At 41.4% G+C, this 23,734-nt stretch overlaps 1 protein-coding gene across 3 annotated transcripts; it reads right to left on the bottom strand.

Moving 5' to 3' along the window:
- KCTD18 (potassium channel tetramerization domain containing 18) lies at positions 1 to 22,917 on the bottom strand. 3 transcript variants are annotated; one of them, XM_059168484.1, is made up of 8 exons: positions 22,787 to 22,802; positions 21,355 to 21,577; positions 20,128 to 20,364; positions 18,489 to 18,700; positions 16,011 to 16,204; positions 14,834 to 14,928; positions 8,234 to 8,336; positions 1 to 1,630 (listed from the first exon to the last, which is right to left on the bottom strand). In XM_059168484.1, exons 3-8 carry the CDS (start codon positions 20,285 to 20,287, stop codon positions 1,147 to 1,149), a joined length of 1,248 nt encoding a protein of 415 aa, XP_059024467.1. In that variant the 5' UTR covers positions 20,288 to 20,364; positions 21,355 to 21,577; positions 22,787 to 22,802; the 3' UTR covers positions 1 to 1,146. The 3 variants fall into 3 exon arrangements, with proteins under 3 accessions (XP_059024467.1, XP_059024465.1, XP_059024466.1); XM_059168482.1 differs by lacking the exon at positions 21,355 to 21,577 and having other exon boundaries at positions 22,787 to 22,917; XM_059168483.1 differs by lacking the exon at positions 22,787 to 22,802 and having other exon boundaries at positions 21,528 to 21,747.
- Positions 22,918 to 23,734: the final 817 nt, after the last annotated feature.

Genomic DNA, 23,734 nt, shown 5'->3' with positions numbered 1-23,734 from the left:
TTACTTTTTATGGAAAAGTTTTAATTTATTTTGTAAAAAGTAATGCTTTGAGTAGATTTACTCTACCTTTCAAAGTAATGCAAGTACAATGATAAGCACAGAGTAAAAAGTACCCTGCTTTATGAACTTATTTTTAATACACTGAAGGCATACTGCTTACTGAAGGTAGAAATGTGGGATCCAATTATAAAACTTAAATGTAAGAGCAGACACATACAACTGAATAGTTGTGAAAAAATAGAGGATTAATCAAAATATTCTGTTTAAAAATATTAAGTTCAAGGTAAGTGGGAATTTTATGCATAAAAACCATATTGTATAATCAGAATGACTCCTCATTGGTCATTCCTGAGAAACAAGTAGTAACTTTAGTTAAAAGTTAATGCTTAACTTCCTTTTCAAAGTACTTTCAGAATTTCACTGTTCAAATTAAAATAAAATATATTTAACAATTTATTCTGAAGACATGTTACATAGTTCTCATCCAAAGACATCTTATGATGTATAAATAAATCTGCTAGCAAAAAAGGGTAAGAAAAAAAAAAAAAAACAATCTAGGAAAAGAAAATAGTTCAATTGAGTCAGAGTCAAAGTGTGACCTTAAATTACTATTTCCCCCCCTCGTCATTTCTTTTCATGAAGCCTTCTGAGACTGAAAGAAACCTGCAGGGAGCTCACCTGGGTCTGAATTTTCTCTCACATCTCTTGGCTGTGACACAGCACAGGGAAACACTAATGTCCCCCTATTTTACCAGACGGGAATATCTAACCCCATTCGGCCCTGGGCAGCAATGAGTAACATTACAAAAGTGCCTAAAATCTATAATTATTCAGCAACAAAGTGCACTTCTGTAGTGATGATTTTACTGTACTGCTCCGTTGCCTTAAGACCAATGAACCATCAAAAAAAAAAAAAAAAAAATCAAAAACCTGAAATTCAAACCGTCAGTAGACAACCATTTCCAAGTTGAGACAAGATAGGCCCAACCACTTAAAGTCTCCCTCTTCCATGCCTACTTGACACATTCGTTTTTCCCTAATGATCCTAAAGAGAAACCCGGGTTTCCAGCCCTCCTGCACCACGAAACAGCGCCACGGCAGAGCCGCGCATGCTCGGACACTCCGGGAGGTGACGGGCCGCTTCCGTCAATCAGCCTGGCCCCGCCCATTTTCAGTCTGCGCGTGCGCGCCGGGGGCTTCCGGGGCCGGCGCGAGCTTCTCCGCGGGCCTGGCTTCTGCGGCGGCGGGCGGGGGCGGCCCGGCGGCGCGCAATGGAGTCCGCCTCAGTTTGATCACGCGGGGCGGGGTGGCCTTCTGGTCGGAGAGCAGGACCTTGGCGGGAGGCGGGTGCGCGGCTCCGTTCTCCGCGCTCCCGGCCCCACGAGGAGCCTGGGGCTGCCCCGGCAGCGCAGCGCCCGCCCGGGACGGGGACGGAGCGTTCGGCGGCGCCGAGCGCGGCGCTGCCTTCCCGCCTGCAGACTGGGGGGCGGCGGCCGGGGACACCCGCACCGACGCCGAGTTCTTGACTTTAATTTGGGTGCTGGTGGAAGGGCCCAGGAATCTGACCGGCTTGGGACCAGCCTTACAGTTCACACCTTCGTCTTCCTCGTCACTGCACGCCGTCAGCCGCCTGTGAACACAGAAGCATGTCCTGGTCAGCGTCTACAGGGCTGGGTGACCCGGGGACGCGTCTCCGAAGTTCTGTCTTCAGGGCCAAAATCGTTTTCCTCAAGAATTGGAGTCAAGAGGTTCGGAGGCATCAGCCTGCCTCATCTCCTCCCCCTCCAAGGTCAACACATAAACCACCAAGCTTACATGAGATTGTATCTACTCGAAAACACGCTCTTTAAAATCACCATAATGTTAATAAGGACAACTTGAAATTTACTATGTTACACTAAAATTACATCACTTGGTTCCTAAGAATCCTCAAGCGGTCCGGAGGATTACCAGGATGATCCCAAGTTGTTCTGTTTCCCCAGAACAACAGTTTTTTAAGAGAGTTACTGAGGAAGTTGACTTTCACAGTCCAATAAACTCCTTGAGAAATGCTACTGCATATTTTACTCTCCTCTTGAAACTTTACACTCTAACAAAGTTCCTGAGGTCTAAAAGCAACTGTTTAACTTTGTTAACTGTACAACTTTGTTGTATCCGTATTTCCCAGTAATTCTGTAAGGCAACCTTTGGCATCCAGTAAAATTAGCATTTTTTGAAATGCATTTGGGGAGCTGCTAGAATGATCAAAGCCTTGGTACACTTGGATGCTTTTTGAATTTGAGAGGTACTGGACAAACCTTCAGAGATACCTGAATTGAGTCTGCCATTCATTATAAAAAGTCTGAAGGCAGAGCAGTGTTTTATTTAATTTTTTAAAAATTCTATTTATTTAAACAAAACAACCCACCCTAGTTTACCCATTTCTTTCCTCCCCAAGCCCTTGCCTTTGGCAACCACTAACGATTAGTTCTTTGTATCCATCAGCTTAGAATTAATTGGTGGGGGGAGGGTCCACATATTAGATCACACAGTATTTTCTTTGACTTATTTCACTTACTGCCCTCAAGATCCATCCATATTGTCACAAATGGCAAGATTTCATTCTTTTTTATGGGTGAATAATATCCCACTGTATGTGTGTGTAACACTTACATACACACACACCACATCTTTTTCCATCCATCAATTGACATTTGGGTTTTTCCATGTTGTAAACAATATTGCAATGAACATAGGGATGCATGTATCTTTTCAAGTTACTCTTTGCATTTTCTTCGGATAAATACCCAGAAGTGAAATTGCTGGATCATATGGTAGCTCTACCTTTAATTTTTTGAAGAACCTCCATACTATTTTCCATAGTGGCTGCACCAGTTTACATGCCCACCGTCAGTGCACAAGGGGTCCCTTCTCTCCACATCAGTGCCAACATTTGTTATCGCCTTCTTTTGCACCGTCAGTGAACAAGGGGTCCCTTCTCTCCACATCAGTGCCAACATTTGTTATCGCCATCCTAACAGATCTGAGGTGGTATCTCATTGTGGTTTTGATTTGCATTTCCCTGATGATTACTGATGTTGAGCATCTTTTCATGTACCTCTCAGCAATCTGTATGTCTTCTTTGGAAAAATATCTATTCAGATTTTCTGCTCATTTTTTAATTTTTTTTTTTTTTTTTTTTGCTATTGAGTTGTATGAGTTCCTTATAGATCTATGATTTGCAAATATTTCTCCCATTCAGCAGATAGTCTTTTGATTTTGATAGTTTCCTTTGCTGTGCAGAAGTTTTTTAGTTTGATATAGTCCCACTTGTTTACTTTTACCTTTGTTATTTTTGCTTTTGGTGTCAGATAAAAAAAAAATCATTCCCCAGGTCTGTGTCAAGTTACTTACTACCTCTGTTTTTCTTCTAAGAGTTTAATGACTTCATATCTTATGTTCAAGTCTTTAATCTATTTGAGTTAATTTTTGTGTATGGTGCAAGATAGTGATCCAGTTTCATTCTTTTGCATGTGGATGTCCAATGTTCCCAACACCATGTACTAAAGAGACTGTTCTTTATAGGTATCTTTATTTCTGGGCTTTCTATTCTGTTCCTCTGATCTATGTGTCTGGTTTTATGCCAGTACCATACTGTTTTAATTAGTATAGTTCTGTAATATACAGTAGTCTGCCCTTTCTGCAGTTTCTGCAGTTTAAATTACCCACAGTCAACCACGGTATGGAAGCAGATGATCCTCCTTCTGACTACAATCAGAATGTCAGTACTAGCCTAACACCATGTCACAATGTTATTCATACTATGACTACTCGCCTAACGCTATGTCTGTGTCCCTCACGTCATCTCATCAATACGCATTTTATCATCTCACATCATCACCAGAAGGGTGATGTACAGTAAGATATTTAAAGAGACCCCATTCAGATAACATTTATTACAGTATCTTGTTATAACTGTTGAATTTTTTAGCTATTATTATTAATCCTGTGCCTAATTTATAAACTAAACTTTATCACAGGTATGTACATATAGGAAAAAACATAGTACGTATACAGTTCAGTACTACCCATGGTTTCAGGCATCTACTGGGGGTCTTGGATCGTATTCCCTGTGGAAAAGGGGGGGAGGGGAGGACTATGTTAATTTGAAATCAGGGACCATGAGGTTTCCAGCTTTGTCAAATCTTCTTTCTCAGGATTGCTTTGGCTATTCGGTATGTTTTGTGGTTCCATACAAATCTGAGGACAGTTTGTTCTATTTCCATAAAAAAAAAAAAAAAAGCCATTGGAATTTTGATAGGGATTGCACTGAATCTGTAGATTGCTTTGGGTAGTATGGACATTTTTACGGCATTCTTCCAATCCATGAGAACAGAATATCTTTCCATTTATTTATGCTTTCTTCAGTTTCTTTCATTTCTTTAATATCTTATAGATTTCAATAAACAGGTCTTTCACCTCCTTGGTTAAATTTATTTCTAGATATTTTATTCTTTTTGGTGCAATTGCATATGGGATTTTTTTCTTAATGAATCTTTCTGATAATTCATCATTAGTGTATAGAAATAAAGATTTTTGTGTATTAATTTTGTAACCTGCAAATTTACTGAATTTTTTTGTTTTCTCTAATTGTACTGATGGTTTTAACGTTTTCTATGTATAATATGCCAACTCCAAATAGTGCAGTTTTACTTCTTCCTTTCTAATTTGGATGCCCTTTATTTCTTTTTCTTGCCTAGATGCTCTGGCTAGGACTTCCAGTACCATGTTGAATAAAAGTGGCAAGAGTGGGCATCCTTGTCTTATTCCTGACCTTAAAGGAAAAGCTCTCAGCCTTTCACCATTGATTATGTTGCTAGCTGTGGCCTTGTCATATACGGCCTTTATTATGTTGATGTACAGTCCCTCTATTCCCACTTTGTTGTTTTTATCATAAACTGTTGTTGAATTTTGTCAAGTGCTTTTTCTGTATCTATTGAGATGATCACGTGATTTTTGATATGATATCAAAACCTAATGAGACATTTGTTTCAGTTCACAATAGTGATGTTGTAAAATCTTGAATTTACCTCCTCCCATGGATACACTGAGTTTACATCTATATACAGAACAATTTCCCCTTAAAAAATAAAATCCTAAAGAATAACTGAGTGACAACTACACATTATTAGTAGAAGAAAGGAAATAAAGATTAGAGCAGAAGTAAATGAAATAGAGACTATAAAGACAATAGAAAAGATCAATGAAACTAAGAGCTGGTTCTTTAAAAAGATAAACAAAATTGACCAACCTTTAGCTAGACTCACCAAGAAAAAAGAGAAAGGACTCAAATAAATAAAATCAGAAATGAGCAGATGTTACAACTGATACCATGGAGATACAAAGGATCATAAGAACTTCCTATGAATAATTACATACCCCAAAATTGGACAACCTAGAAGAGATAGATAAATTCCTAAGTGATTAAGAGGTACAAGCTTCTAGTTATAAATAAGTCATGGGGATGAAAAGTATAGCCTAAGGGAATACTGTCAATAATATTATATAATATTGTATGGTGACAGATGGTAAAGAGACTTAGCATGGTGAGCAATGCATAATGCATAGAATTGTTGATTCACTATTTTACACCTGAAACTAATATAACATTGTATGTCAACTATACTACAGTATTTTTTTAAAAAGGAAATAAGTAAATAAATAAATTTTTTAAAATTCCTAGAAACATACAACCTACCAAGACTGACTTATGATGAAATTGACAATATGAACAGACCAACTACTAGTAAAGAGATTGAATTAGTAATCAAAAAGCAACCAGGGCACCTGGCTGGCTCAGTCAGTGGAGCATGTGACTCCTGATCTTGGGGACATGAGTTCAAGCCCCACATAGGGCCTGGAGCTTATTTAAAAACAAAAACAAAACAAAACAAAAATACTCCCAACAAACAAAAGTCCAGGACCAGATGGTTTCACTGGTAAATTCTACCAAACATTTGAAGATTTAATACCAATCCTTCTCAAACGTTTCCAAATAACAGAAGATGAGGGAACTCTCCCAAATTCTTCTTATGAAGCAAGGAGAACCCTGATACAAAAACCAGACAAGAATGCCACAAGAAAAGAAAACTACAGGCCAATATCCCTGGTGAACATAAATGCAATAATACTCAACAAAATATTAGTAAACCATATTCAACAATACATTAAAAGGATCGTTCACCAAGACAAGCAGGATTTATTCCAGGAACGCGAGGATGGTTCAACATCTGTAAGCCAGTCAATGCGATATACCACATTACCAAAATGTAGGAATAATCAGAGGGAATATTGTCTGAAATGACCTTAAAACTGTGAAACAACCACCGTCGAAACCCTGCCTGTTCCTTCTACTGTTTGCATCAGTTTCATTGCACGAAGATCGTCTCCTGAACAGGAAGTATAATGGCCATTCCCCTAGCCTTCTCCCTCTTATCAGCACCGGTGCGTTGTCAGAGGCAAATAAATGAATTTTGATCCTGGAAATTGGATCATAATGGCACGGTGATCTGAACACTGACATGTAGTAGAGAATACAAACATATTCAACCCTAAAACTACTAAACATAACTAAATTTTGTTAAGTGCATCAAGTCATTCTTTGGGACCTCACAGTTGCTTCTAAGTCATCAATATCATTACCTTATCCATGAATCAAAAACCATGCTTAATAAGCCAGAGATAAGACAAACAGAGGAGAATCTCCATAAAACCACTCCTGCTTGTTTTTTTCTGTCCACAACTTCCACTAGATTCTTGACCACGTTTTCTCAACCTTAGCATTATTGCCATTTATGGCTGAATAAATCTTGGTTGTTGGTGCTGCCCAGTGCGTTCTGAGCTGTTTAGCAGTGTCCCTGGCCTCACTTACTAGGTCTCAGTAGCATCTCCCACCCCACTGTGTCTCTGAATATTGCCGAATACGCCCTATGGGACAAAAGTGCCTCCCTTTGAGAACCACTGCTCTAGACCCAAACAATATTTGCTAACTATAAGCCCAAAAAGAAAAATAAACAATAATAAAAGGAGAGTCTTTAAGAAAAAAGATCGTTTAACAAGAGACAATGAACTACTAAAAACTGAATAAACTTCTCTGCATTTCTGTGGAAGATCCAAAGAGTAAGAAGAAAAAAGAAAACAATCAGAGATCCTACAGGGGCACTGAATCAAATTCTAGAACAGATGACTAAGAAATCAGAACATCTGAAAACCATGAATAATACCCAGTGAAAAATATGATTTTAAATGTATTTAAAGGAGTGCCTGGGTGGCTCAGTGGGTTAAGCCGTTGCTTCGGCTCAGGTCATGATCTCAGGGTCCTGGGATCGAGTCCGACATCGGGCTCTCTGCTCAGCAGCAGGGGGCCTGCTTCCCCTCCTCTCTCTCTCTGCCTGCCTCTCTGCCTACTAGTGATTTCTCTCTGTTAAATAAATAAAATCTTTAAAAAACAAAAATAAATAAATAAATAAATAAATAAATAAATGTATTTAAAGTGAAAGGCAGAGATGTGGAGTGAAGTTAATGCTAATAATTTCATAGAATTGTAAGAAATACCATTACATTGGGTGCCTGGGTGGCTCAATGGGTTAAAGCCTCTGCCTTCAGCTCAGGTCATGATCTCAGGGTCCTAGGATCGAGTCCCGCATCGGGCTCTCTCCTCAGCAGGGAGCCTGCTTCCTCCTCTCTCTCTCTGCCTGCCTCTCTGCCTACTAGTGATCTCTCTGTCAAATAAATAAAATCTTTAAAAAAAAAAAAAAAAGAAAGAAATACCATTAAATTAAAATGCTATTTGTGGTAACAGGAAGGAGAAAGGAATTCAGAGTTAGTCAGAAGATTTCAAATATTAAGTCTAATAAATAAGTTTTTGACTACTGCCAATAAAGCCTAGGATTTCACTTTTATAGCGAAAAATACCACAGCATTCTTACTGTATCCACCAGTATTCTTAAAAGCACACTCTCCCAAAAAGGGCATACTGTAAGTCAGTGTTAGAGAATTATTTCCAATGTTTAGATAGTTTTGATAATTTTGAATTTATGATGATTTATATTTTGATGGTAAGGCAAAGCACTTAGCTCGGTGATTAGTAAGTTTGATAAGGTCAAGAACCATTATTCGTTTCCCCAGTAAAAGCAGTAAAAATACAGGTTCAAATTCATAAAGTGAAAAACAGTATCAAGAGAGCACAGATAACCTCTTTCGAATGGGGGCCATGTGACGGAGGCTTCCAAGCAAGGGCCGCTCTTCCAGAGTCCAACATTCTATGAGCTCATGAGGCACCCGCCAGTAGCTAACACCTGGAAAACAAAAAGGCATAATTAAGAGAGCCATTGTTCCCTGCAAAAGGTTCAGCAGCACAGTTTTGTGTAAGACTAGGCAGAAAGAGTTTGAAATTCAGGCCTCTCGTCTGAAGAAGGTAGGTGTACACCGGAAGTGTCCCCGAGAAGAGCCAAGGCAACAGCAGCCCAGCTCAGGTCTAGGGATGGCCGGCCACCAGCCCCAGCTCTGCCAGTGATGTTCTGCAGGTGGTCATACGGGTCCTGCACAGGAGGGTGTGCGCTGTTAAAGGCGCGGGCTCTGGGGCCAAGACCGCCTTGGTCTCAATGCCACGTCTGTCACTCACTGACCATGCGACCTTGGGAAAGTTACTTAACTTTTCTGTGCCTAAATTTTCTCATCTGTGAAATGACAACAATGGCACATACTTCATAGTTTGGTTGTGATGATTAAATGAGTAAATAAATGCAAAATGCTTAGTATATGTACTGGCACCTGAACACTTAAGGGACATTAGGTGCCTTTATTTTATAAATCATAGCATTGAAGTCATGTAAAGATTGGACAGTGAGGGTTCTAACTGCCGCCGTATCTACCTCATTGGGTTGCAGTAATCATCAAATCAGGTATATTTTGTGAACCACTCTATAAGAGGCAACCACTATAAAAATATGAGCTATCACTACCTTACAAGCAGCTTTTCAAACAAGAATAATCAGAGTTAATGTGTTGGGTAAAGACTGTGGTCAAATTTTAATTTTTCTTTTTTTTTTTTTTTTAAAGATTTTATCTATTTATTTGACAGAGAGAGAGATCACAAATAGGCAGAGAGACAGACAGAGGGAGAGATGAGGAGAAGCAGGCTCCCCGCTGAGCAGAGAGCCCAACGCGGGACTCGATCCCAGGCCCCTGGGATCATGACCGGAGCCGAAGGCAGAGGCTCAACCCACCAAGCCACCCAGGCGCCCCAAATTTTAATTTTTCAATCTGGTTAGGTTTCTGAATGCAAGTTGGAAATGTATTTTTATGAACCTCAAAAACATTATGCTGAGTGAAAAAAGACAAACACAAAAGGTCACATAGTGTACGATCTCAATTACAGGAAATATCCAGAATAGGCAAATGCACTGACACAGAAAACAGACCGGTGGTGGCCAGAGGCTGAAGACAGAAGAGAATGGGGAGGAACTGCTTACAGGTACTGCCTTTCCTTTTGGGGTGATGAAAATGATTTGCAACTAGATGGAGATGGTGGTCATACAACATTGTAGACATAGTAAATGCCACTGAAGTATATGCTTTGATTTTATGTTATGTGAATTTCACCTCAATTTTTAAAAAAGAATCACCAAAAAAATATAAAGATGCATTTTAAAAAGACTTTAAAAATGGGGCGCCTGGGTGGCTCAGTGGGTTAAGCCGCTGCCTTCGGCTCAGGTCATGATCTCAGGGTCCTGGGATCGAGTCCCGCATCAGGCTCTCTGCTCAGCGGGGAGCCTGCTTCCTCCTCTCTCTCTCTGCCTGCCTCTCTGCCTACTTGTGATTTCTCTCTGTCAAATAAATAAATAAAATCTTTAAAAAAAAAAAAAAAAAGACTTTAAAAATGACATTAGAGAAAAAGTGATTGACTTTTCTTTTTTTTTTTTACTTTTCTTTTTTAAAGTAATTTTGAAGTCCCAGGAATGGATATGGTGTCCTGTTTTTTTGTTTGTTTTTTCAAAGATTTGTTTATGAGAGCAAGAGAGGGAGAGCATGAGCAGGAGGGGCAGAGAGAGCGGCAGAAAGAGAATCGCAAACAGATTCCACACGAAGTACGGAGCCCAGTGTGGGGCTCGATCCCATGACCCCTCCCTGAGCCCAAACTGACAGTCCGAGGCTCAACTGACTGTGCCACCCAGGCACCCCTGGTGTCTTGTTTTTTTAATCATTAAAGATTTAGTAATACATATTAACCAATTTAGCAAGTTGGGCATATAAGTTATTATATATAATAGATATATCCAGTATTCACAGAAGCCTATGGACCTCATTTTAAGACAATTTAATTTTCTGGAACTGCTTCATCATGCTCCCAAACCTACTTACACTACAAAAATATTCCCAAATCTCATCCATTAAGACTTTTTTTAAAGTCGGGTTTATTGAGATATAATTTATATAAAAATAAAATTCACCCTTTTAAAATACTTGGTTCAGTGAGTTTTGACAAATGTATAGTTTTGTTTTGTTTTGTTTTTTTGGTTTGTTTGTTTTTAAAGATTTTATTTATTTATTTGACAGACAGAGATCACAAGTAGGCAGAGAGGCAGGCGGTGGGTGGGGGAGAAGCAGGCTCCCCACCGAGCAGAGAGCAGATACAGGGCTCGATCCTACGACCCTGAGATCAGGACCTGAGCCAAAGGCAGTGGCTTAACCCACTGAGTCACCCAGGCGCCCCGACAAATGTATAGTCTTGGAAACAAAGCTACAGTGAAGACATAGTACATTCCTGTTACCCCCAAAATCTCCCTTGTACCCCTCTGCAACCAGTGCCTCCTCCCACCATTCCCTAATGTTACCTCTTCAGGGGCAGCACATAAATGGCTAGCTTCTTTAGCATGATGCTTTCAAGATTCATCCATGTTGCTATACACATTAATGATCATTTCTTTTTATTGCTTATATTCCATTATATGGATATACCACAATGTAAAAAATTTTATTTTTTTTCCTCCCTATAGAGTAATTCACTTCCTTTGTACAGAATTTGGGTTATATAGAAAAGTATATATTTTTAAAAAATCAAGATCACTTCTAATCCTGAAACTAGAAAACATGGTTCATGACACTTTGATGAATCTGATTCCAGTCTTTTTCTTATTCATATGATAGGCACATAATTGAGCATACTTTATATTTAATATTTTTTCCTGCTTTTGATCATTCCGTGATAGCTTATTTTATCATGGGCATTCACCTATGTAAAAACTTATTCAAAATAGGGGCGCCTGGGTGGCTCAGTCGGTTAAGCATCTGCCTTTGGCTCAGGTCATGATCCCAGGGTCCTGGGATTGAGCCCCGCGTCGGGCTCTCTGCTCAGTGGGGAGCCAGCTTCTCCCTCTGCCTGCTGCTCTGCCTGCTGGTATGCTCTGTCAAATAAACAAATAAAATCTTAAAAAAAAAAAAAGTTAATGGTTATTTTTTTAATTATTCAAAATAATTTTAATAGCTATAGCTCAACTATATCCCACAGATGTACCAATATGTATTTAATCCTCTATTATAGACATTTATATTGTTTTTATTTTTTCTGTTATGAATAATGCTTCATTGAACACTCTGTTCATAAGCCTTTGTCTGCATTTGTATATGACCTTAGGGTAGATACCTAAAAGTAGAATTATCGAGTCAAAGAATATTAAAAATTTTGATGTTATTGATATATAATGATAAATTATTTCCCAATAAAGTGATATTAATTTTTACTCCTGCCAAGAATTCATAGATCTCTAATTTGGTATAAAAAAATAAGTCTCATTTAATATGTATGTCATTGATAAATAACAAGTGTGAACCTCTTGCCACATGTTTATCTCCTTTCCTGGAAATTTTGTGGTCATGAACTTTGCACATTTATTTACAATACGGGTTGAACTGACTATCTAATCAATGTAAATAAATCCACTCTATTTTAAGGATATTCTTTGTCCAGTTAGTATAATATTTTTATCTAAGTTTTTATTAGCCTTTTAATCTTATTTATACATCTCTGCTTTAAAGTTTATAGTTTATTACAGCTTCATTTTTCAACCATAATTCACCTGGGATTATTTTGATACATGACATGAGGCTAAGGTTGTTTTCTCCCAAGCATATTTCTCAATTACTTATTAAATCATCTATCTTTTTACACCGATATTTAATACTCCTTATCACATAGTATTTTTATTCTTACAACTCCACTGGGGTTCACTTCTGATCTCTCTATCTATTCTTATACCAGAAACATACGGTTCTTATTACTACAAATCTCTATATAGTATTTTTACTATCACACAGTGATAGACTCGTTCCTCTAATGACTTCTACTCTCCAAAATGTTCCTATTTCACTGGCTTATTCTTTCAAAGGAATTTTAGAATCATTTCCTCAAGATTCCCCAAGAATGCCACTGATATTTTGGTAGGAACTACGTTAAACCTGTAACTTAATCTGAGAAGTACTGATGTCTTTATGATGAATATTATAAAATCTATCTGAATAGACTTCCCATTCGGAAGCATGGTATGTCTCACCATCATCTTTGTCTTTTTTTTTTTTAATAGGTGGATGAATTGATGGATGGATAAACATATTTTGGCAGTTTTCTTCACAAAAGACTCCACAAAAGCATTTTCTTTTCCCACAAAAGCATTTCCTGATAGGTCAGTCCTAGTTATTTTGTTTATTGCCGTTGTGAGTGGGATTTTTCTGCTGTGATTTCTAACTAATCTATCACCAATGAGCTGGTCTCTGTTTACTTATATAGTTTGGTCTACTAAACTCATGGTTTAAAATACCTTTAGTTGATTCCTTTGAGTTTTCTTAAAGGACATACTGTTCCCAAATATTAAGTGTCTTCTTCCTTCCAATAATTCTTTATCCTACTTCTGTATCTTATCTGATGGTTTTCCACAGGCCTTCCAGAACGGTGTTAAATACCAATGATACCTCATTGCATGCTTTCAAAAAAGTTAAAAATCAGTCTTACACTCTGTTAGTCAGTGATATCAGCTCTCCACTTCAGCTTCCTGAGTCAGTGGAGAGAGAAGCCCAGCCAGGGCCCTCCCGAAGGCTCCTGGGTCGTTGGCCAGTCCGGAGCCACAACAGGAGACACACAGAACACAGAGTGGGTGGGGACGGGGGGGGGGGGGCCGTTGTTCCTCAACTTAAGCCTAAGTGTCTCAAAGTCAATTGAATCCAAAATAAAAAGCTTAAAGAGAATAGCACTTTTTTTCTATCTGCTTGAGGGGTATGATTTAGGAAAAATAAATAAAGGAGGGAAAGTAAGGGGGACAAAGTCGAGGAAAGGAAGGAGGGTTGGTACTAGCAACCCACCCAGAAGGAGAACAGGTGGGGGGAGAGTTTTTAAAAGCCTCCTCTGCCTTTCCTTTTATTCCATCTTATGTGACTTGCAATGTCTGTCTCTACCAGCTTTTAAGATCATTTAAGGACCAAGATGTGTTTTATTTATCTGTGGACCCAACTTTAGGGCTTCTTACAGGGTTTGCACCTAAGAGACATTCAATACATACTTGTTAATTAAGAAAAAAGCTTAGACATAGAACAGTTAATGCTCTGTGATCCTTACAAGTGGCGGGGCCTCCCTGAGACTCAGTTTTCTCATCAGTACAATGGTAAACAGCATCCAGAATTGTTTTAAGACTAAGAGGTACTGAATGTAAACCACTTATCACACCAGATACTAAACAGCATTATTATTATTATCAAATGATATGAGCGATTGGTAAAAATGGTCAAATTTCAAAGTGTGTATTTAAAGATGATTGTTTCTTAAGTGTTCTTCAGATATCTTCTATGGTATTATTTTCATTTTCTTCTTTTTTAACTTTTCCTTTTTTTTTTTTTTAAGATTTTACTTTTAAGTAATCTCTACACCCAACCTGGGGCTGGAACTCACAAGCCCAAGATCAGGAGTTGCACACTCCACTGACTGAGCCAGCCAGGCAACCCTCCTTTTTTCTTTTGATTGTATATTGCATGCTTAATTTAAATGTACACTTCCTGGGAACAAAGCTAGGTGCATAGTAGGTGCTAAATAAACTGTTGTTTAATTGAACTAAATAAGCATAACTAACAGATGCTGAAATTATAAACTATTTTTTAGGTTACTGGATTATAAACAATTAGTAATATCTAGCTATTCGGGAATCTAAGGTTTTTTTTGTTTTTTTTTTTTTAAGATTTACTTATTCTAGGGCGCCTGCGTGGCTCAGTGGGTTAAGCCTCTGCCTTCGGCTCAGGTCATGACCTCAGGGTCCTGGGATCGAGTCCCACATCGGGCTCTCTGCTCAGCAGGGAGCCTGCTTCCTCCCCCCTCTCTCTCTCTGCCTGACTGTCTGCCTACTTGTGATCTCTCTCTGTCAAATAAATAAATAAATAAATTATTTCCAAAAAAAAAAAAAGATTTGCTTATTTGAGAGAGAGAGAGAGCAGGGGGAAGGGCAAAGGGAAAGAGAGAGAGTGTCCCAAGCTGACTCTGTGCTAAACATGGAGCCCAACTAGAGGCTCCATCTCATGACCCTGAGATTGGGACCTGAGCTGAAACGAAGCGTCAGATGCTTAAACACCCGAGCCACCGAGGCACCCCAAGAGATCTCAAGATTTTTAAGTAAACTGCCTCAATCAATGATAATACGCGGCGACAAATACACAAAGACGTACTTGACCTACACAAAGAAACACTTTCTCAAAAAGAGAAATGCAGCATTTGAGCTTACTTTGTTTTTTGCCATGAAATAAAAGAACTGTACTATACCTTTTCCTTCCCAGGCATCAAAGGCATCCATCATTTTCTTCAGTTCAGCTACTGAATAATAGCTCCAAATGTACTGAACATTATTTCCCGCCTCTCTAGAAATATTGCAAAAGGTGATGAAAACATTCTACCTAAGTATGAATGTGTGTATGTATACACACACACACACACACACACACACACACACAACTAGATACTCACCAAGTACTTGTTAATTAAGGGGGAAAATATGTTGGTATTGAATAACATTTCTTCTGTGACCCTCCCTTAAGTATATAGATAATATATTATGTATTATATATTATGGGTATAATATGCTATATTCATGCTAACCCACATTTGATCTTTTCTGTGGTAAAGCACTTGTTAATTTCACAATATAGACTGTGCAGACAAATCAACAAATCTTTAAAAATAAGTTTTCTAAAAAATTACCTAACCCCAGGAAATTTTCAAAGATTTGCCTTTGACTAAAACTTGCATAGCATTATGCCAAGTGCTCACTTATCTTATATAAACATCCTGGAAAGAATTCAGAAAGTGATGACATATTTAATCACGTAATAAGCAAGTCATGGGGTCATTCATTAGTCACTAATACATAAGCCAATCTAGCTACCCAGAGAATTAAAAAAATAACAACAACAAAAAACAGGACTGCTAAGTGAACTGACCAATGTTAAGTAAATTTACAGAAAGAATATTAAGAGAATAACCCTTAAGAATTTGACATGTTTGAGTCATAGAATTTTAAGGCTGGGAGGGACCAGGGAAGTCCTTTGTTATTTCTCAGAACAGGTCACCAAGGCACAGGACAGTCCTGGGTCACTCAGTGGGCCTGCTGACTTCTAAGCAGTGCTTCTGCTCCTGGACTACGTATGGTCCGGGGGGAGAGCGCCAGGCAAGCAGGTGGTTTTGCTTTTTTTTTTTTCTTTTTTCTAAAGCCTCAGGGGATTGTGATGCCCACTACCAGTTGCGAGGCAACAGACTAGACCACTGTGCTTGTCTTGTGGCCTACACGCACATCGTGAAGCTGGTCTTGCCAGCCAGGGTTCACGCTGCGCACTGCCCAGTGTCGATCATGTCCTCTAGTCAACCACATACTCCATTCAGTAACACCTCTTACAAGACACCAAGACTTTATTTTGTTCCTTTTCCTATTTAAATTTGGACATACCTTTTAAAAATGCTTTTGCTGTGAATTCTTCCTCCTAGCTGCTTATCAATAGCATCTGTTCCGTCCGTTTTTGTGGAATATACACCGATGATTCTACTCTCACAGCTTGCACCAGAGGTGTTAAGATAGTGGAGAACCCAAACTGTTGGCTTATTGCAAACTAAACCATAGGAATCACAGAAGTCTGTTAGAGCCTGGAGCAAAAAATATATAAAAAATTTGAATTTAATTCTGGAGTAAAGTAAACATGAATGTGCTCTGTTTCATGTAAAGCTGCATTTTAGTTGGTCATACGGGAAATAAAAACATTATAAATTTCAGCCTAGTCTTTATGCCTTGAAAAAGCAAACTTGCAGGTGGCTCTGTGGCGCAATGGATAGCGCATTGGACTTCTAGTGAAAAAGCAAACTTGCTTTTGTTGAATTTGAGGTGAGCGTGGGGCAAATCACAAAAGGCACCACCCAAAAACCCAAGACCTTTTCCTCTACCGAATCCTTTCCCACAGAGAAAATGTATTTTCCTCCCCACCCCCTTTTAGCCTCACTACCAACATTATTTTTAATTTGAAAATCTTCGTATGACAAAAGACCTTTTTCTTTTCCCTTTATTCACCCAACTCCCCCGCTGACTCGGTCTTCCTTTCACCGTCTACTGACTGAGCCTCATGGTTGCTGCTTATTTTTAACTCCAAGTCCAATCATGAATTAAGCAGATTAACTTATTCTCCACTGAAAGACAGGAATACATGAACCCCATGCAAACTGTAAGAACTCCTTTGGCACTTATCTACCTATTCATTCATTCACTTGAATATGAAGAAGCTGCTCATGTGGTGAGTGGCGTCTAAGGTCCTGGACACAGCGTCCCAACCCTCCTCGAATTTATAGCTAAGGTAAAAGACAGACAGTCAGCAAGCCATCAGCGCACGGCGTAAGTACGGCCAGGTGAGCCGATGTCACATGAGGGGACACAGAGCAGTAGGGCTTCGCCCATTGGAGTGGCAAGAGCTTTCCCAGGGAGAAACAGCATTGCTCCTCTGAGCGCTCTGAGGACTGGCACTTTTGTCTGCGTTATCTAGTATCCCAAGTGCCTGGAATCCTGCCTGACACAAAGGAGATGTTTATATTTATGGACTCAAGTGAATGAAAATAAGACCCTCACATGTCTTACAGTTTCATTGAATATTGCTATCTAACTGTATGTTGTATTTCTTTGTGTCCCACGCAGTCCCTAGAGCAGGGCTCTATACACCTAAGACAGTGGAGATAAGTATGTGTTGGCTGACATGGTGAATGTCCTTTTTGCATACAAATCAGAAATAAAAGACTATGGAGTTGAGACTTCGGAAGATGAATGTCAGCCCACCCCAACTTTCCAGTCAGGTGTTTTAGCCCCATTCTGCAGATGTGGCAAACAGCACCCAATAACTTCTAAGTAACTTCAGTAGCAGAACCCACGCAACCATGCACATTCCTGAAGGCGATCCAGAACCAAATCACCTTTCTCTTCATGCCTCACTCCTAATAACCGTACCGTCAGCTTACTCTCCTAAGCTGATGTCCAAATTAAACCAGTTGAGATCAGTTTTCACTATTATTAATTATCCAGGAAAAGTATTTTCCTTTTAGATCCCCCAAGGTGTTAAAAGTCAATATAATACTTATCTGTATGACCAAAACAGGTAATGGTGCTTTTCAAGTCACGTAAAGATCTTCAAAACGTGATTTAAAGGAGAAGCATCTTTAAAAAAAGATTTACTGATCCCAACGTAAATTAATCAAAGTGATGTTTTAACTTAGTAACAAACTGCTACATTCACTAAATCAGGTAGGAGATCTTAGACAATCTTTTATTCATCATGACCATTCTTTTAAAAAGTCATTTCAGTAAATAAAATACCACTATACCGTTATATACTACAGTATTGCTATTAATTTACAAAGAACCTAAAGACCAGAATACTTTTAAAAAGCCATCAAAAGATATTAAATCTTTTCTCTCTCTGCCTACTTGAGATCTCTGTCAAATAAATAAATAAAATCTTTAAAAAAAAAAAAAGATATTAAATCTTCAATGAGAGAGAAAAACTCCATAAACCCCTGAGTGGCAATAAAATACACTTTCCTAGACCACAGAATTTTGGTCTTAAAGAAATTAATAGGAGTGCCTGGGTGGTTCAGTGGGTTAAAGCCTCTGCCTTCGGCTCAGGGTCCTGGGATCGAGCCCCGCATCAGGCTCTCTGCTCAGCGAGAAGTCTGCTTCCCTTCCTCTCTCTTTGCCTGCCTCTGCCTACTTATGATTTCTGTCAAATAAATAAATAAAATCTTAAAAAAAGTTAATAGTAATTAAGAAAAGTGTCTTCAAATGTTATAAATGTGGCAACACAAGCTATGCAAAATAACACACATTGCTTTGTGTATAAAAATGTAAAAATATATACACATATATATTTTTTAAAACTTAAGAAAATGCCAAGACCTTTTTAAGTTCTATATTTGACCTTAAAGAATATGTCTCCATTTCATTGGCCAAGTGGTCAGACAAGCTGTACGGATAAGGGATGCCAAAGTAATCAGCCTCTTCCTGGAGAGCAACTCGGGTGTGCTCATCTGTGGGAATGTGAACTTCTCCATGAAGATAATCCAAAAGGTATTTAAACAGATGTCCATCACGGTCAATAACACAAGCCCCTAGAAAACATTCAGTTCAAAAATCATTGCATAGATACACATGATCATAGATAAAATTTCAACATATCTAACTAAAATCACTGAAGACCTCTAAAATAACTGAAGACCTCTACAATGAGAAACGTAGTAGCTATGGTTCAAATGGGGTTAGTCAGATTTGGTGATTCTCTGTATTTTCACCAACAGTACAGGAAAATGTATCCCAAGCTCCATTTGGGATTTTGGATGCAATGACCATATTCCTGCTGTGGCCCTCTAAAAACCATGGAGACCCCAGACTGCTCCTGAGATGTAAACTTACCCTAACCTCAATGCTGCCCAGCCAGGAAGGACGTATGGAGCTCCTCCCTAATGAGGGTGTGCCCTTAACACGTCATGTTTGGCTCTAAGCCAGCTGCTAGGGTCACTGACATATAAACCCAGGGCTCCTGAGGCTATGCTGGCACTATTTTATGACAATTTAGCAAAGTTGATGGAAGGTTACTCAGTAATTCCTTTTCTCCCTTGAGTAGCTTAGAATAGAAGGGATTAAGAAGCTAAAACCTGGAGGGGGGAAAACCCACAACCCCTGCTTATCATCTTTTCACCTACAATCTTCCTACCCACGTAGCCATCGAGCCCTGGCCACCAGCCACTGGTGTTTCCCATTCATTCAACTGCCCTCCAGCTGACAAATCACTCTCCTAAGACCCAGAGTTACCAACAGTCCCCTGTGCTCAAGACTCCTCACTCCCTCTCTTCTGACACAAAAGCAAGAGTGGGTTCTCTGAGCCCCAGAACACCGAAGAAGGGCAAAATGCCTTACTCGTGTGGCCGAAGTTTCTCAACAACCAGTAGTAGGTTCAGTAAACACCAGAGAACTCCAAGCAGGAAGAGCAGCCCAGATCCCTATCCTTGTGTTTTACAGTCCCTTCTGGAACCCCAGTGTTCAGTCCTCCCCCCAGTTGGTGACTGACATGTTCTCGTGTGTACATGTCAGCCCACACAAGGCTACGCAGCTAGAGGTGGCAAGTTTCATGCTAATTCAACACTACCACTGACTGCCCTGTGAACCGGGGGGATGGCTGCTTCTCCAGAGAAATCGGTGTTTTAATCTGCAAAACACAGAGGGACGCCTCAACACCTTCATCCGTGGAGTTACACGGATGGAACAACATTCCAAATACAATCAATTCCCATAATGAGGTCACGGCTGGCCTTTACACGCATTCGTCTTCTTGTCAACTTGTAGTGACAGCGTCACAGACTCTGGAAACTCATATTTCATTCCTCCATGTATTTAATGAATCGCCATTCGGCCCTAATGGTCTCAATAATTAGTATACTGGTCGAATACATTCTATTGTAATTACGAAAACCAAAGGGAATTCAAACTAGACTATTTTAATGAATATTGATGACCATGCTTACAGACTTTAGGTATTTACCCGATTCATCTGTTTTTAGAGGAAAACGACCACTGAACATGGATGCCAGCATCGAGTCTTTAAAGCGGCACAAGGACTCACGTCTGGCTGTGTAAATACAGCCACCCACATTCAGTCGAAGAATATCTAACACCTTTTCTTCTGCCTTGTGACCTTCCATTGCTCCCAGCAACACCTGAATTTTTGCCTTCAAACAGCTTTCAGAAACTGCAAAGTAAGGGCGGTCCTGTTCCACCTCTGTGAAAACAAAGAACAACCACTGCTGACACGTCCTACAAGGCACTAAGTAGATAATGAAATAAACACATTTTAATGTGACTCAAATTCCTCAGCTCTGACAGTACTGAAGGGCTTTATATAATATTAAAGAAGTCCGAGATATGCTGGGAAGCTGGAAAACTTTGGCTCAGAGCATTTGCAAATGATAAACTGTCACCAACCAAATCATAGCTATTGAAATGACTGTGTAAAGAATTAAAATAATGCACTGAATGTTACATATAAAGCAAAGGTGAGGTTTGCTTATGTTCTCTGGTACTCACAGATTTTTTTTATGCTACAATACGCTACAGTAAGTCTGAGGGAGCTGTCTCGACCGCAGAGGGTCAGCATGTAACGTGGGATTAGGTTACGAGGCTCTACCACTTACTAGGGTGGGACAAATACTTATCTCCCTCTGCTGTTTCCTCATCTATAAAATGGACCCAGGGATGGTGCCCACCTCAAAGGACTATCAGAGAAAGGACCGACAGGACATATAAAAAGCTAAGATAAGCTGACAGAACATACAGGACAGTCTCTGGCTCAGAGCAAGTGCTTGGTAAGTGATAAATATTATCTATAACGATATAAATTTCATGATAAGGTGAATACTGAGGGATTGAGATTGGCTCTGGAGATTTAAGGAGACGTAAGAGCAGAAAGTACTAACAATGGTCATTGCAGTTCCCAGGTTAGGTCACTAAGGAACACATGTCATTTATCGACTGAAATCAGAGTTTTATGTATACCAGTAGCCAGACCGGTCCAGAAAGCAACAAATAACACCTCTAAATCACGAGGCTTCTCCAGTCAAAGGGGCTGAAGCTTTAGGGAAGTTTTAAGGATCTGATTTGCTAATCCTCTCAGGAGATGGATGACCCCAGATGACTGCGGGGTTTCTCCGGAACCAGAAACAACACGGTGATGAAAAAGCGTCTCCCGATATAACTGCACATTCCACAGCACCTGTAAAACGGCTGTCTAGAGGCTCAGTCCTGGCAACTCAGGTGTACTGCGAGCATCCTCTCCCAGATGCTCCAGTCCGGCCAGTCTCTAAGGCATCAGGGAAAGGAGACCACTGGTGTCTGACCAAAACACTGGGCGTCAAACATGGTCAGTAGACAGAAACTCTCACGGACCCACGGTCCAGCTTTCCAACGCCACTCATCAGTGTGACTTCTTTCGCTGCCTGGAAGTCGGAGGAGAACCGGGCCAAGATCCAAGTGGGAGAACCACGTGTGAAGCCTGGGAGGGAACCGGCTCCTGCAGCCCGGGCCACCAGCCCCCCGGAATCCATCTCTTCTTGAGAGCCCCAGGCAAACCACACCCCTTGCATACCTTCCCGCGCACCCCCAGTTAGAACCCGTGCGAAGTCCACCAAATATACTTTGTACCTGCCTACACGTTTTATCTCACTTATTTAATCCCTAACTTGGGGGGAGGGGGGCATAAACCCTAGGAAGGCAGACTCTACAGCACTCTTAATAATTCCCATTTACTCAATGCGTAGGGGGTTTCAGTTACTGCAGGAGCCACGTGGCAGACATTATCTAATTCACAAAAGCCCCACTGGGTCGGAATTACTGTCCCCACGGACAGAGGAGGACCCCGGAGAAAGACCTAGAGGGAGGTGAGCAGGGTCCACACTAGGGCTCCGCCGCGGGTAAGGGGTGGGGTCGGCCCCAATCCGGGCCAGCAGGACCGGCTGCACCCCACACTGCCGACTTCAGCATCGGCTCATCCGCAAGGCCCTGACCCGGGCACTCCACTTTCTCGGCATCTGTCCATCTGCAGGCTTCGCTGTGACAGGAGGACCACGCAGCACCCTGAGCGCGAGGAGGTCAGAGCCGCCCCTGCCTCAGTCCGGTTCTCCCACGGCAGAGAACCACCCGTCACCATTTCGAGGCCAGTCACCGGCCCCGTCCTCAAATGCACCCGCTTAAACACTGGCTGTGTCGGAAGTGCCCTGCCCTCCGTGGAACTGCCCCCGAAGTGCGGCTCGCGGACCCCCTGCCTCAAAACAACTCAGAGACGCCTGCTGTCAATTCAGATTCCCGGGCCACAGCACAGAGTCGGGTTCAGAAAGTCTGCGGTGGGGGTCGCTGGGCCGCCCGCGGACCCCACTTTGAGAAACGCTGCTCGGGGGCTTCGCACTCCTCCCACGATGCGGGACGAGAGGGGGAGGGGCTGGGACACCAGAAAACCCCGCCAGGGTCTCCCCGCTGCCCGGGGGGGCCCGAATCGGCCCGAAGCCCGAGCCTGCAGCCCGGGTCGCCCGTGATATCGGCGCGATCCGGGCCCTTCCTCGGGGCGCCCCGCTGCCTCCCGGGCCCGCGGCCCACCCGGCGCCCAGGTCCTCTGCACGGGCGGGGCCGGGTAGGCGGCCTCCTCGACTGACCTGCGGCCCGCCCGGCCCTCCGCACCGACGCCGGACGCCGCGGGGCCCGACGCGGAAGTGAGGGCCTCCTCGGCGGCTCGGCAACTCGTGGAGCAGCGCGGCCCCAGCGGCGCCCCCGTGTGGCCCGGCCCGGCGGCGACTACACCCGGAAAGAGGGCGGCCCCGCCCCAGACACGCCCCGCCTCGCCCCTGGACTGGCCCCGCCCCTCAGGCCGCCTCAGCCCGCGGGCTCAGGTAGGGCGAGAGTGGGAGGTCTCGGTACCTGCAGGAAAAGGCAAGACCTGGCAGAGGAGCCGAGGAATGTCGAGTCTGTGCAGAGGCTGCTTTTACGCGAGAAGAAAAGAAACAACACCGATGTTCTGGTTGTTCCTGGTCAGTTAAGTAGTAAGAGTTAGGAAGAGTTATGTCTTCTTACTCCCAGGTGAGAGCCCTTCCCTCCGAACTGGGCGGCTCAATGCCAAGTTTAGTAATATACGCATGCACTTCGATAAGTCCATTCGGAGAGTGTCTGTAGTTTACAAAGCTGTTTCACGCAGAGCATTCTTGTTTAATTTAGTCTGTTGTACTACCCCCATATTTTTATTCCCATCACAGCAAAGAAAATTGAGGCAGGAGCGATCTTGGAGTGAACACTAATGTCCATCCAACATGATGCTGAGCCCGTTGCCTGATTATTTCATTTTATCTTAACCACACCCCCAAAAGAGTTCTTCCAGCTTCCAGCAGCATCTTACCTTGTTCGAAAGACTTTGCTAGATATTTCAAGATGAATAAAACCCAGTCCTGTTTTCAAGATACTATTTCAAGGTACTATTTATAGAGCCAGTAGTAATTGGTTCCCAATTCCACTGCCTGGGTCTTAGAAGGGAAGCCAATGGGACCTACACCCACCCACCCCCTCAGACAGTAATAGTTCTTGGAGAGTGGGAAGATTGATTCGTCCCATAA

The sequence above is a fragment of the Mustela lutreola genome, chromosome 3 (assembly GCF_030435805.1).
Source record: "Mustela lutreola isolate mMusLut2 chromosome 3, mMusLut2.pri, whole genome shotgun sequence".
Lineage (NCBI taxonomy): Eukaryota > Metazoa > Chordata > Mammalia > Carnivora > Mustelidae > Mustela > Mustela lutreola.
The sequence above is the reverse complement of the archived record's forward strand: the minus strand, read 5'-3'. Positions and strand labels throughout refer to the sequence as shown.